General features: G+C 39.6%; 1 protein-coding gene across 1 annotated transcript in view; it reads left to right on the top strand.

Moving 5' to 3' along the window:
- Positions 1-13,234, top strand: part of MYO3B (myosin IIIB) — a 347,455-nt gene that overhangs the window by 159,396 nt on the left and 174,825 nt on the right. Inside the window, exons 12-21 of the mRNA XM_039493716.1 lie at positions 2,994-3,090; positions 4,082-4,198; positions 4,675-4,779; positions 6,526-6,609; positions 7,472-7,674; positions 8,205-8,303; positions 9,032-9,146; positions 9,578-9,704; positions 9,849-10,059; positions 12,748-12,895. Coding sequence (XP_039349650.1) covers positions 2,994-3,090; positions 4,082-4,198; positions 4,675-4,779; positions 6,526-6,609; positions 7,472-7,674; positions 8,205-8,303; positions 9,032-9,146; positions 9,578-9,704; positions 9,849-10,059; positions 12,748-12,895 — 1,306 coding nt within the window. The remainder of the gene's footprint in view (positions 1-2,993; positions 3,091-4,081; positions 4,199-4,674; positions 4,780-6,525; positions 6,610-7,471; positions 7,675-8,204; positions 8,304-9,031; positions 9,147-9,577; positions 9,705-9,848; positions 10,060-12,747; positions 12,896-13,234) is intronic.

Raw genomic sequence — 13,234 nt, 5'->3', positions numbered from 1 at the left:
AACTCTGATGGAATTTGAGAGGGTGGTTGGTGCTTCCAGACACCACATGGATGAAAATCTTTGGTCCACTCTGCCTTTTTCCTGACTTTGGAGCTGTCAGTGAGGGTGTCTTCTTCTTTGGGCCACGTGACCCCTTTATATTTTCTTTCCCAAACGATCAAATAATCCTTCCCTATGCTGCTGCCACCAATACCCTATGTCAGTGTTCTTTTGTTTATTTTCATACATAGGTGTGCATGCACACACACGTGTGTGTATATGTGTGTGTGTATATATATATATATATATATCACAAAACCAAGAATAGTTGTCACTGATTTTTAACTTGTGCATAAAAATGTTTTGATGGCTGTTCCCCAATTAAAAATTGATTTCCTCAGCTTTTTGGTAATATATTTTTAGGTAAAATATTAACTGCAGAGGGGTGACATTGGTAAAACCATTGAGTATTACTATTTGCATTCCTTCTACCTTCTCACTGTCAACATATCTGCAGGCCATAGGGTCAACAGAAAATTGAAGAGGTCAGCAGGAGATCTGAAGCTACTGTGATGTTATGCTCCTAATGTCCTCTTCCTAATCATGTACTTAAGAAAATGAATTAAACACAGGAAAATATATATATTCACAAGGTCTTTATGTTTTCCTTATGTTTGATTAAGAATAGTTTCTTTACTCATTTGTTTGTATAGGGTAAAAAGAAAATTTCCAGTAATAAAACTGACTCATTTATTGCATAGGGAAAACAAACAGTTGGAATTTAATATATAATCAGATAACAGATTAGTTTACAAAGCCACTCTGCAATTGGAGATGTTTAGGTATGAATGTAACCTCCTCCCTGCAACTATGGTATAAGCATAGGCACATCCAAAGTACTTGCAAATTTGCTGTGATTTGACATCGGTCCTGCAATCTTTCACTTCAATAATGTCTGAAAATGGATGTTTCCTTCCATCACCCTTTCTGACAATAACTTTGCCTGATGCATCTCAAGGGTGATAAAGGAACTGATATTAAAATGTTTATTCTACTTCTAGATTAATGAATATTCCTATGTTTGGAGGGACCTGATCACTCATGATGACATCCTTCTCTACAATTTAATTAGAGACCCTGGATTTAAGCTTAAACCAAAAACAATCAAGAAAACAACAATGATGGGCCAGATCAGCTCCTTTGATTTACACCAGCTGAGGATCTGGCCCATCATTATGAATGTAAATCTCTAAATATCACCTTTTAAAAAAAATAAACACAGGAAAAACAGAAAATGACAAATTCCCTTTGATGGGAGTTTCAGCTAATACACATCCTATCCAGGCTGTCCACAGGAAATGACTCCCATTATGGTAATTATTAATTCATCACTTCCTGTTCATTCTCTCCTTGTGTCACTTCTTGGTTATGCATAGCAGCAGCATAGTAAGCCACCAGATTGTATGGAAACATAGGATGAAAAATATAAATAAGACTATCTCAAAAAAATTGTATGAGTATTTTGGTGGGTTTTTTCCATTGCTGCTGAAACAACTGTATCCTCACTCTACTTTACATAATCAGAGTTCAAATAAACCTATAGAAATGCAGTGCACTAAGTAGCCAAAACTAAACAATGAAAAGAAGTAAAAACAAACAAACAAAAAAACCCAAAAAAACAAACAAACAAAAAAAACAAGAAACAAGATCCTTCAATGTAATTTGCATTTGTCAGGGTGCCCCTGTAGTTAAATGTCTCTACCTCCTCCCTCTTGGCTAAAAGGCTAATTTTGATCAATAATTCTTCTGCACCTGATCGTATGATTGCTTGTTGTCTAGGAAAAACTTAAGTTTGGAACTGCATGTGTGTTGGGGGTGATCAAGAGTCCTTATGTTTCTTTTTGAAACATGATTTTCAAAAGTCAGTAGTTGTAGATGCAGGGGAAAAAAGACCTGGTATCTTTTTCTTTGCACATCAACCTTCCATATTATGTATACGCAACATAATCTGCGGTGTCAACAGAAGCATGCTAGTTTTGTCCTACCTACCTGGTGTACTATTATCATTGGTTAGGAATGTGTTATCATGTGATTCCTACTTTGTACATGGCAACCAATGCAGCAGCAATCTGTCAGGAGCTGTCACTGAGGATCAATGCTTAGTGTAACCCAGCAGGATGCTGCTGGATCTCAGTGGGTGTCCTCCTGCTATGCTTTGATTATGTTTGTTGTAAAGAAAAACATGGTCGTGTTTACATGGTGTTCATCTATCACCTCCTCAGTGGAAGACATTTCATACACTGTTAATTTGTCTCCATTTCTTTATAAAATGTAATGTGTCATTTAAAAAAATACACCAGCTTTTTCAAAGATTCCTTCAGTATAATCAGATTATAAAGGGGTTATGGGACAGTTTGTCTCCGCTTCTAATTGGGTGGCTTAAAGACTCTGATTAAATCTCTGAGGAGAAGCTGACTGGACATCTACACAAAGTAGATGCCATAAAGTCTGATGGCAGTTGTGGTTCAAAAATGTTGTTCTGGACCAGGTCCAGGGTCATCTGAGGAGACGCACTGGCAGACGCCAAGGTAATGGGAAGGACATTGTACTCTTTCTTGTTTGTTGTAGCCCCAGTAGTTGGAATAACTAAAGTTCCTAAAAAAAATACTTAATTAGATGAACTGGTAATTTATTAATGTTTACATGGAACTAACTTCTTGTGACGAGGAGGTGGGAAAGAAGGGGAGGGTATTTTGATAGATTTCTATTATATTCAGAGACAGTCTGTCTACAGATAATCCTTCAGCTGAGAGCATATGGGAGTTATGCTGAGCTTCTAGCTGATGCATTTATTTTAAAATATTTCCTCAAAATGCTCCAAGGTAAGTAGTTTAGAGAGTGTGCCTGTTTTCTGTTTGAAAAGATCACCCCCTAAGTTAATTATTATTGCCTCTCACTAGATGCATTTTTTAGAATAGTGTTTTAACACTGATACTCCGTTAACACACCTGCAGGTATGAACGAATACACACTAGAAGATCTTATCGTGTGGATGTGGCTGACAAATACTCTCTAGATGATGATCTAGTAAACCTAGAGGTTCTAGATGAGGTACTGTACCATTCCAGCATCAGTTTCTCAGCCCTGACCATTATATCACATGTATTGCTTGCTTCTGCTTTATAGGTTTTATTCTAACAGTGTCATCATGTCACAAAATTAATTGTTCATAGTCTTGGCATAAAAGAATAACTGTTCCACACATGATTCTGATCTGCTATCACAAGTTCATTTATATTCTACGCAGTGATATAAAAGCAGTTTCAGTAAAACCTATAACACAGAAGAACTGAATGATGGATGATGCTAGTTTAAATTATTTTCTATTTGCAAAAAAAATTGAAGCTTAGCCTCAAAAACCAGGATTAGAATAATTTTTCTTCAAAACCAATAATGTATTTAAGGAATGTCCCAGCTACAGATAATAAAGACTCTATTATGAAAACAGTGATAAACCCATACATATAATCTCCAAGTTTTAATACACCACATGTGTGCAGAGAACCTGTTAATTTTAGCTTGAGGGAACCTTAACTTGTATTCCAACAGGAACAACATATAATATAAAAATGTGCTGGGTTCCCATTTAAAACAAATTTATGGAGTAATACTTGAAAAATTATGATGTTGTTTTATGTTCCTTTTTGTTCTATGATGGACTCATGAGCATGAAGAGTCAAATTACAAAAATTAAGTGACAGTTTACACGCTAGTACGGCAATGAAACCCCCTCTCCCCCCCCAATCCGATAACCTATATGGTCATTTACTGCGTTAAGTGTTTGCTTCTCTGGCAGGCATAACAACATAAACTATTACAAAAAAGGGGGAGTTATTGCTTTTAATTTGTTTTTGTTGCAATACTGTAGAGAGATGCATGAGGTTATGAAAATATTGGTTTGGTTTTGTGAGGTCATTGTTTGACATAAATGACAAATAACATTTAAGATAATCAGTTATTACTCAGTGTTCTCAATATATTTACAATGAATCTTGCTATCTGGAAAAATATTTCTTAACTGTCAAACTTCTTATAATCCTAGGATACAATTATCCATCAACTTCAGAAGCGTTATGCTGATCTACAAATTTATACTTATGTTGGAGACATTTTAATAGCTTTAAACCCCTTCCAGAATCTCAGCATATATTCTCCACAGGTAAGAGAAACACCAAGATGAGGAAAGTACCTGCTGTAAATTGTAAAACTGAAGATGTACAAGAAAGAAAAGGCCCGTAAATGGTTAGGAGTCTTGGTCACTGAAAACCACAAAAATATATTTTAAATAGGACTTAAAAATATTGTAAATTGCTTTAAAACATTACTCTGTGGAGAACATCTCTATCTAGCTTATGTGTCCCCCCATCACCAAAGTATCAGAGCCCTCACAATCTCTAATATATTTACCCACACAACACCCTCTGGTGGGGAAGTACTATTATCCCCATTTTACAGATGGGGAGCTGAGACCCAGACAGACAAAGTGACTTGCTCAAGATCACAGAGAAAGTTGGCGGCACATAAGGGAATTTTCCATCTTTCCAGGCCAGCATCCTAATCACCAGACCATCCTTCCCGACATCACTGATTTCACGGAGTGAAAAATTTATTTTGACAGATTTCTTTTTCATTTAGTTTTCCAAGCTTTACCATGGTGTGAAGCGGTCATCAAATCCCCCTCACATATTTGCCTCTGCCGATGCTGCTTACCAGGGCATGGTAACTTTCAGCAAGGATCAGGTAAGAACATCTTTATCTCTTTTTTTACTTAATATTAGTCATAGAATGCTGAATTACTTCGGTTAATTTTAGTATTATGTGTTGTTAGTCAATGATCTTTATGAAACTTTCTGTTCCAGAGCATGTATGTATAGCAGGAAAAATGGAACAGCAATCCAGTCAGTTTTAGGACTACTGAAAAGGTCATGGTACAGTAGTAGACGCTATAAAGTTGAATCCTGAGTCAGTGTAAATCAGCGTAGCTCCATCGATTCCAGATAATACCAGCTGACAATCTTTTCCCTATGGGCCTATCTTGCATCTGGTACACTTATTTACAACTATGCAAAATGTATGTAAAATGCTGCCATATCAGTACCTTTTTGCACTTAGCTTGCACAGGTGCAAGACCAATGGAAAATCAGTTCCTGTGACTACAAGTCACAGAAAATACAAACCATTAACGATGGAATCACTCATTTTCATGGTAAAATATAATGATGAGAGTTCTAACATAAATGTAATGAGGATGCAAATCCAATTATATGGCAATCATTTTAATGAGAATGGAAATATAATGTACAGAAACTGGATTCCTTTTTACAATATTTTTAAGATTGTAATCTTGTATTCCTTTTCATGTGTTGTACTATGAATAGATATGAGTATTGGGGAATAATAATGATTTTATTTATAAAATCCTCCTTGACATGCATGCTGCACATTAGTTCATAGTAAATACTTCTAAAGAAGGCTTAAAACACGATAAAATAATACAATAAAACCACATTCAGAATACACCAGACAAAGATGAATATAGATGGACCCTGCTTATGAAAAAAGAGAAAGAGAATTGACAGTTTATTGGGTTTTGGCAAGTGCGGGGACCGAGGGTCCATTAGATATGGCTATTAGTTATATAACTCTTGAGGGGTTTTGCTAAGAAACTAGTGTGTAGAATAAATGATGGGGAAATTTGTTGAAGTTAAGAAGCAAGTTCATCATTTTGAAATCAGCCCATCAGGTTTATTTTGTAAATCTTAATTTTTTCAAGTACCTCATATATGATTACAAACTAATTTTGCCTTGTGGATCCATATCCTTGAACTTAGGTAGCTAATTATTTATAAGCATCTTGGTATACTGTCAGCATAGCTAATTTACTGGTTGCTGTTTCCAAAAGACTACTGTAAAACTAATCTTTGAGCCTAGGACTCCCAGGGTTGGTTGAGCCAATCAGTAAAATCTGTGGCTACAGATCTGTTAGTTCTGACACCAAGTACAGAAGGAATGTGGATCTTCTCTTCTGGGTTCCTCTCATAAACAGATACACATCTGTTTGTATGACTTCTTTAGAAGCTGAGGATGCTGTGCCACCTCAGGGATTAGCACTGTGCACTATTCCTTGTACATGGTAGAAAACATTGAGGATTTTATTTTGTGCAAGATCAGGCTTTTAGACTGAACAGTAGGTAGAATTGTACTTTCCCAGTAAAAGACTCCAGGTTTCAAATAGTGTCATAGTACTGGGCTCTATGGATCTTATTCTCTCCACAACATGTATAAGCACCCACAGATTATGATGATGCACCTTTTATTGATCAAAAGAGTAAAGAAACAAACATACCTGTGACTCTTACTGATATACAGTTGACTCTGAAGATGTCTTGGTAATATATCCAAAACAATATAAAAGTAGTAGTTGAACATCTGAGTTGATCAGCTTTATGATGAGCAATGTATTTACAATTTTGTTTTGTGTATCAGTGCATTATCATCAGTGGAGAAAGTGGTGCTGGAAAGACTGAAAGTGCCCATCTGATTGTCCAGCATTTGACCTTCCTGGGAAAGGTATTTATAGCCAGCCAGGTAGCCCAGTGATCAGTGTTTTTTAAACTACCTTTGCTGAAAAAATCCCTGATGCATTTATTTTTAGCTTGTTGAAAACACTGAAAATTGAGCAGTACGGACTGGGGACTTTGTTATTAATTTGGATCTGATATTTTACACTGAAGAGACCATAAAGAATATGCTAGTTTTAAGCTCAGCTCCTGCACAGGCTTAGGCACGTGCTTAACTCTGTGCACATGAGTTGTGCCATTAAAGTCAGTGAGAGTACTCACATGCACATTGTTTGCAGAATTGGGACCTTAGGGCCTGATCCAGCTTTGCCATTGACTTAAATGCATAAATGGTCAAACTCACAATGATTAGTGCCTCTGGTTATCTACAGTGCTTATGACCTAGGTCCATTATTCAGACTATAAGAATCAGTGCCAGGATGAAATTGGGAAGGGCCTGCTGCTGCAAACACTTATGCACATATTTAACTTTAAGCATATGAATAATTCCATTGAAGTCACGGCACTTTGAAAACTCAAGTGCTCAAAGTTAAACACGTGTGTAAATGCTTGCAGGATCAGAGCCTAAATGATATTTATTGTCTGATATTTTATTTAAATAAAATATATGGAGCCTCTTAAGGCATATATATTGCAAAGAGGGAAAAAATCCAGTATCTTCACACCTGCTAGAGACTTTGTTTTCCCCTTCAATATGTGGGTGTGGTGTTGTAGCAGTAACTAGGTCAATTTACATGTGCCAGTAGCTGTAGGACACATGATAATGCACACTATGTTTCAGAGGCTGGGAAGAAGCCTCGAGCAAGCATTCTTTTGGGGCATTCTTTCTGATCTGTGTTTATTCTGTCAAGGCCAATAACCGCGCTTTGCGTGAGAAGATTCTTCAAGTGAACCCTCTGGTTGAAGCGTTTGGGAATGCCTGCACTGCTATCAATGACAACTCAAGTCGTTTTGGAAAATACCTGGAAATGATGTTTACACCAACAGGAGCTGTAATGGGGGCAAAAATGTCGGAATATCTACTTGAAAAATCCAGAGTCATAAAGCAGGCTGTGTAGGTTAATAATACTGTGTCCTTTCAAATCTACTCTACCTTTTTTTTTGGTTTGTTTTTATTTTTCAAAAAACACTTTTCAATGAAATTTTGTTCTAACCCACTGGCAGCTTGTACTATGGCTGGAAGTACAGTTAGGAGACCAACATCACTCTATCGTTTGGTAAAGAATGCTCTGTAGAGTATATTGTTTCTCCCAGAGCCTATCTCCTATAAACATGTCATTGTACCTTTGTGCTCAACCTCCAACAACTTATAAAGGGAAGGAGAAGAGCCTGATCTCAGTCTCATTGCCACTGTCTGGTTGGGTGGGTTTTGTGTGCTTAACAGATAAGATGGAAGAGCTTTTCATTGGGCTTTTGCTGCTTCTGACCCTGATCCTGCACCATTAAAGTCAATGGGAGCTTTGCTGATTACTTCAACAAACATAGGATCAAACCCTCTTTCATTAACTTGACAGTGTACACATAGTGAAAACATGTAGATGCAGATAGACCTGTAAGCTTTAAAATAATACATTTTTTTTCCAGAGGAGAAAAAAACTTCCATATATTTTACTATATTTATGCTGGTCTTTTTCATCAGAAGAAACTTTCTGAGTATAGACTTCCTGAAAAAAAGCCTCCTAGGTAACTATCACTAATTTGTTTTTAATGCGGTTGTAATTGGCTATTGATCGGGGCTTGCTTTCAGTATGATGCTTTAAAATCTCTCTTAATCTTTTCCTATCCCTTGTGGATCTTTCTTAATCCTCCCAAGTGCAGAAGAGGATGGACAACAAGGAATTACATTATTATTTTCTTTGAGGACTTGCAGCATTTATAATAAGAGGGGAAAAAGCCATCTCCTCATTATCTAGATTTTCATTCCTTCTTTCAGGTCTTCTCTATCCCCAGAAATGAATGGCTGTGAATGTAGAGCTTTCTGGTAATGCTGCAGAAGCAACTCAAAATATATTGGTTTAAATTTGTTACTCTTTGGCTATTAGAGCAAATTCTACTTGAATGCAGTAGTAGTAGTAGAAGGTGCATTTCCATTAAAGTAAATGGAATTGCACTGTCTTACTTCAGGGCTGAATCTTGTTTGTTAAATTTGAGTTACTAATTTCATTTGCTATCCGTCTCTTCATTGGAAAACTATAATGTTGGGATAACATTTTAATTTGTGCTGAAGGAACAAAAAGTAATAGAAAGAAAATAATCCCAAAACTTTTTGATTAGCACAATAATATTTATTTGGTTAAAAAACCATTGAAATAAGTGGTCTGCTCTGTTACTGATGCAATCCTATTGAAATCATTGGGGGTTGTAGCAGTACATCTGTTAACACAGCATTTTAATTATGCCATTTTATTTAGGTATATTGATAATGAAACTGGAAGAGTAATGCAAGATATTATTACTAAAGACTCATATGGAAGACAATTTGAAGCAATTCAACATTGCTTTAGGATCATAGGATTCACTGATGAGGTAAGAGATTAATCATGAACTAGCTACCAAAGCATTATTGACCTTATTTTTAAAAACCACCTCCAATACTTCCTGTGCAAATGCTGGCATTTGTTGTCTAAATATATCATTATGCCACAGAATCTCACCTTTGTAATTGTGTGTACAAAACTGCACCCACAGAACTGGAGGACTGACTGAGGTTTCAGTCATTATTGAGGCAAGCTCCATTCTATCCCATTCACATTTCCATTTCTATCTCACTTTTCCATTTCAGAGGGAGTTTACTTGAATAAGGATAGAGTAAAAACTGAACTGGGCAAGTCAGAACTTCAGAATGACCCAATGGGCTTTACACACACTCTTCCTATCTTATTTTTAAACAGACCACATTTGGGGGCTACAACTAACTAATTGTGTCTTGTTAAGGTAGTTCTTGTCTCATTTTGCAGGAAGTTCATTCAGTTTACAAAATTCTGGCTGGAATCTTGAATACAGGAAACATTGAGTTTGCTGCCATTTCCTCACAACACCAAACTGATAAAAGTGAAGTTCCCAATGCAGAGGCCTTAGATAATGGTAAATATGTTTTTAATATTGTCAGTTCTATAAATGCAGCTTGATTGTATTTGTAAGAATCTCCAACTGATGGGTAGTAGGTAGGTAGTGCTGGCAATTTTTGTTCTCCAGTCACAGCCACCTTTCCCATCTGTTATCTTCCAGCTGCTGTACTGCTCAGTATTGGTTCAGAAGAGCTCCAGGAAGCTCTAACCTCTCACTGTGTTGTAACACGAGGAGAGACTATTATCCGAACAAACACTGTGGACAAAGCCGCTGATGTGCGAGATGCCATGTCTAAAGCACTTTATGGTCGACTCTTCAGCTGGATTGTAAATCGTATTAATACACTGCTGCAGCCAGATAAAAATATATGGCAAGTTACATATTGCTGATGTGTGTGTGTGTGATGGGATCATCCCCTTTTGTATTTTTGATTTTGCTGGAGGAATACTGTGTTTATTTAGAAAAGACCTCAAAATGGCCGTCATGCTGTGATCCTGAATTCTGTTTCCAGGACATTAACCCCATACTTTTCAAAGAGCTGCCTGGGATTTGGCTACTGAAATCAATGAGAATTGTGTGGTTAAAATCCCAGGCAAGTCTTTGAAAAGAGCCTTTGTATCTGGTAAGCATGAAAATCATCCCAGATTCCCATAGATAACCAATTAGAGTAGGCGGGGTACATTAAACACAAGTATTGTTCTATGTGATCCTTCCAGTTCTCAAGTAGTATTAAACTAGTGATAAAATATAGATATAAATTATTACAGAACAGCTACTTAATGAATATATTTTTGACATTCCAATGCAAGCTGTTAAAACCAGCTGTCAAAACATTTAATTGTGAAAACTTTGATGCCAATTTGCATTATGGAAATGTTTACACTGTGCCATCTTATTTCTTTCCTGGAACAAAGACAGATCCTCAGACCCCATTCTATCTGCTTTGCACTTCTCAAGGAGCAACTGGGAATTCCCAAGCACAAGTGAATCCCTCAGGTGGTGTAAAGCTGCCATAGCTGCTTTGATTTTGTTGGCTCCCCCAACATTCTCCATGGAGAGGATATGTTGGAAGTGAGGGAAGGCATGGAGAGGATATATTGGGGCAGTGTTACAGCAGCATGTGTCCTCATGGGACAGCTGCTGGTGGCGTAAGTTAGAGCAGCCGCTAGGCAGCTTTGAGTTATGCTGGGGGCTGTTTCATTCCCTGGTAGTGCCAGAATTGGGGAAGTGGAAAGATGTCTTATATTTCTCTTTCCTTTGTCTCCTCATAACTGAGCTCAACACAGTAAAGGATGCAGACCACAGTCTGAGACTGCCTGTCTGTCTGTCTTAGGCAGGGTCAAAGTAATGGGAAATGGAGGGAGCACAGCTCCCCTTCTTCTGTCAACAGCAGAGGGAGAGCTTCTCCTCTTCCATGGCCAGTACATGAGAGCTCCTCTTTCTTTCTCAAACTACTTCAGCATAGCTATCTAGGTTGCCTACCTAAGAGTCTGCACCGCCCTCTTCTACCTGAGGAGGCTGTCAAATAGTTTTCTGTTGAGATCTACTTGCTGGAACCATTCCCTGAATACCTCTGAAGAGGTGCTGCTTGGAATCAGCACTTCCCAATGATTTCTTTCTTCCTCCTCCCTAACCTTAGCAGAACTTGTGTAATGCAAGAATCTCAGAGTTGAGAAGGGGTAGGGTGACCAGATGACCTTATTTTATAGTGTCTATCCTGATATTCAGGTCTTTGTCTAATATAGTCAGTGGTGAGCTGGAGCCGGTTCTTACCGGTTTGCAGGAACCAGTTGTTAAATTTAGAAGCCCTTTTAGAACCAGTTGTTCCAGGACAAACGGTTCTAAAAGGGCTTTATTTAACAAAAGCTCTGGCAGCTGTCCACCCTGCCCCTGGCCCCAGCTCACTTCCCCCTCTTCCCCTGAACACTCCACCCCCCTTCTCCTCCCCCTCCCCTGCTTCCCGTGAATCAGATGTTTGCAGGAAGCCTGAAACAAGCAGCAGGCAGGTAAGATGGGGCGGGGGGGCCCAGAGGAGGAGGGCTCCAGAGATGTGCAGCGTGGCCGAGTCTGGTCCTGGCCAAGTGGCTCCCTCCGGCCTGGTTCTGGCCGAGCACCCCTGGTTCTGGCCCCGTCCCGGCTTGGGCCCCGCAGCGCCGGTGCCGGCCTCAGCCCCGGCTGAGCGGCTCCGTCCCGGCCTGGGCCCCACAGCACCAGCCCTGGCCCTGGCCGAGCGGCTCCGTCCCGGCCCCGGCCCAGCTAGGGCCCCACGATGCCGGTGCCATCCTGGGCCCGGCCGAGCAGCTCTGGCCTGGCCCGGCTCAGGCCCCATGGCACCGGCCCCGGCCCCGACCCAGCCCCTTCCGAGCGGCTCCAGGCAGCGTGGTAAGGGAGCAGGGAGGGGGTGTTGGAAGAGGACAGGGGAGTTTGGGGGATTGTGGGGGTTGGATAGGGGTCGGGGCGGTCAGAGGGCAGGGAACAAGGGGATTGAATGGGGGCAATGGTCCCCGGGGGGCAGTCAGGAAGGAGCAGGGGTTGGATGGGGCGGTGGGGGACAGTCGGGGACAGAGAGAAGGGGTAGTTGGATGGGGCGGGGGTCCCAGGGGGCCATCAGGAATGAGAGGAGGGGTTGGATGGGGTGGCAGGGGGCAGTCAGGGGACAGGGAAGGGGGGTGGATGGGCCAGAGGTCCCGGGGTGTGTGTGTCAAGGAACGTGCGGGGTTGGATGGGGCAGGAGTCCCAGAGGGGGGTCATGACCCCCTCGTGGGGTGAGGAGGAGGGAACCTGTTGTTAATATTTTGGCAGCTCATCAGTGAATATAGTTGCCCATTACCCTCCACGCCCTGTTCTGATTTTTCATACTTGCTATCTGGTCACCCTAAAAAGGAGTGTGGTAATGACTGTAAACAAATGCACAATCTGTGTTTGATTTATACAGGCTGTCTCTCTTCCTTTTGTGGTGGATTGAATTAATGATAGTATCTGATCTTGATTATCTTGTTTTTTTTTATTTGTCCTGGGTTTTGCCCCATGTTGGATTTTATGTGTGTTTTCTACATAGCAATGCTGAAAGCCGGATGAATGTTGGGATACTGGATATCTTTGGATTTGAGAACTTCACAAGAAATTCCTTTGAACAGCTATGCATAAACATTGCTAATGAACAAATCCAGTTTTATTTCAATCAGCACATCTTTGCACTTGAACAGGTAAATTTAAGGCTGCTGTGATTGTAAGCTAGACTCAGGAGTACTACATAAATATATATATATATGTATAGTACACTCTCTCTCTCTCTCTCTCTCTCTCTCTCTCTCTCTCTCTCTCTCTCTCTCTAATATATATAGAGTACTACTGAATCTCTCTCTTTATATATATAAAATTTATTTCTAATACAAGACTATGGCTGAACAGTATACCATATTGTGAGTATTGGCCACTGTCGGTAGACAGATACTGGGCTAGATGGACCTTTGGTCTGACCCGGTACGGCCGTTCTTATGTTCTTATACAGGTACTAATTTAGGGACAGAGCTACGTAGCTCTTA

The sequence above is a fragment of the Mauremys reevesii genome, linkage group 11, assembly GCF_016161935.1.
Source record: "Mauremys reevesii isolate NIE-2019 linkage group 11, ASM1616193v1, whole genome shotgun sequence".
NCBI lineage: Eukaryota > Metazoa > Chordata > Testudines > Geoemydidae > Mauremys > Mauremys reevesii.
This window is presented reverse-complemented; position numbering and strand designations above follow the sequence as displayed.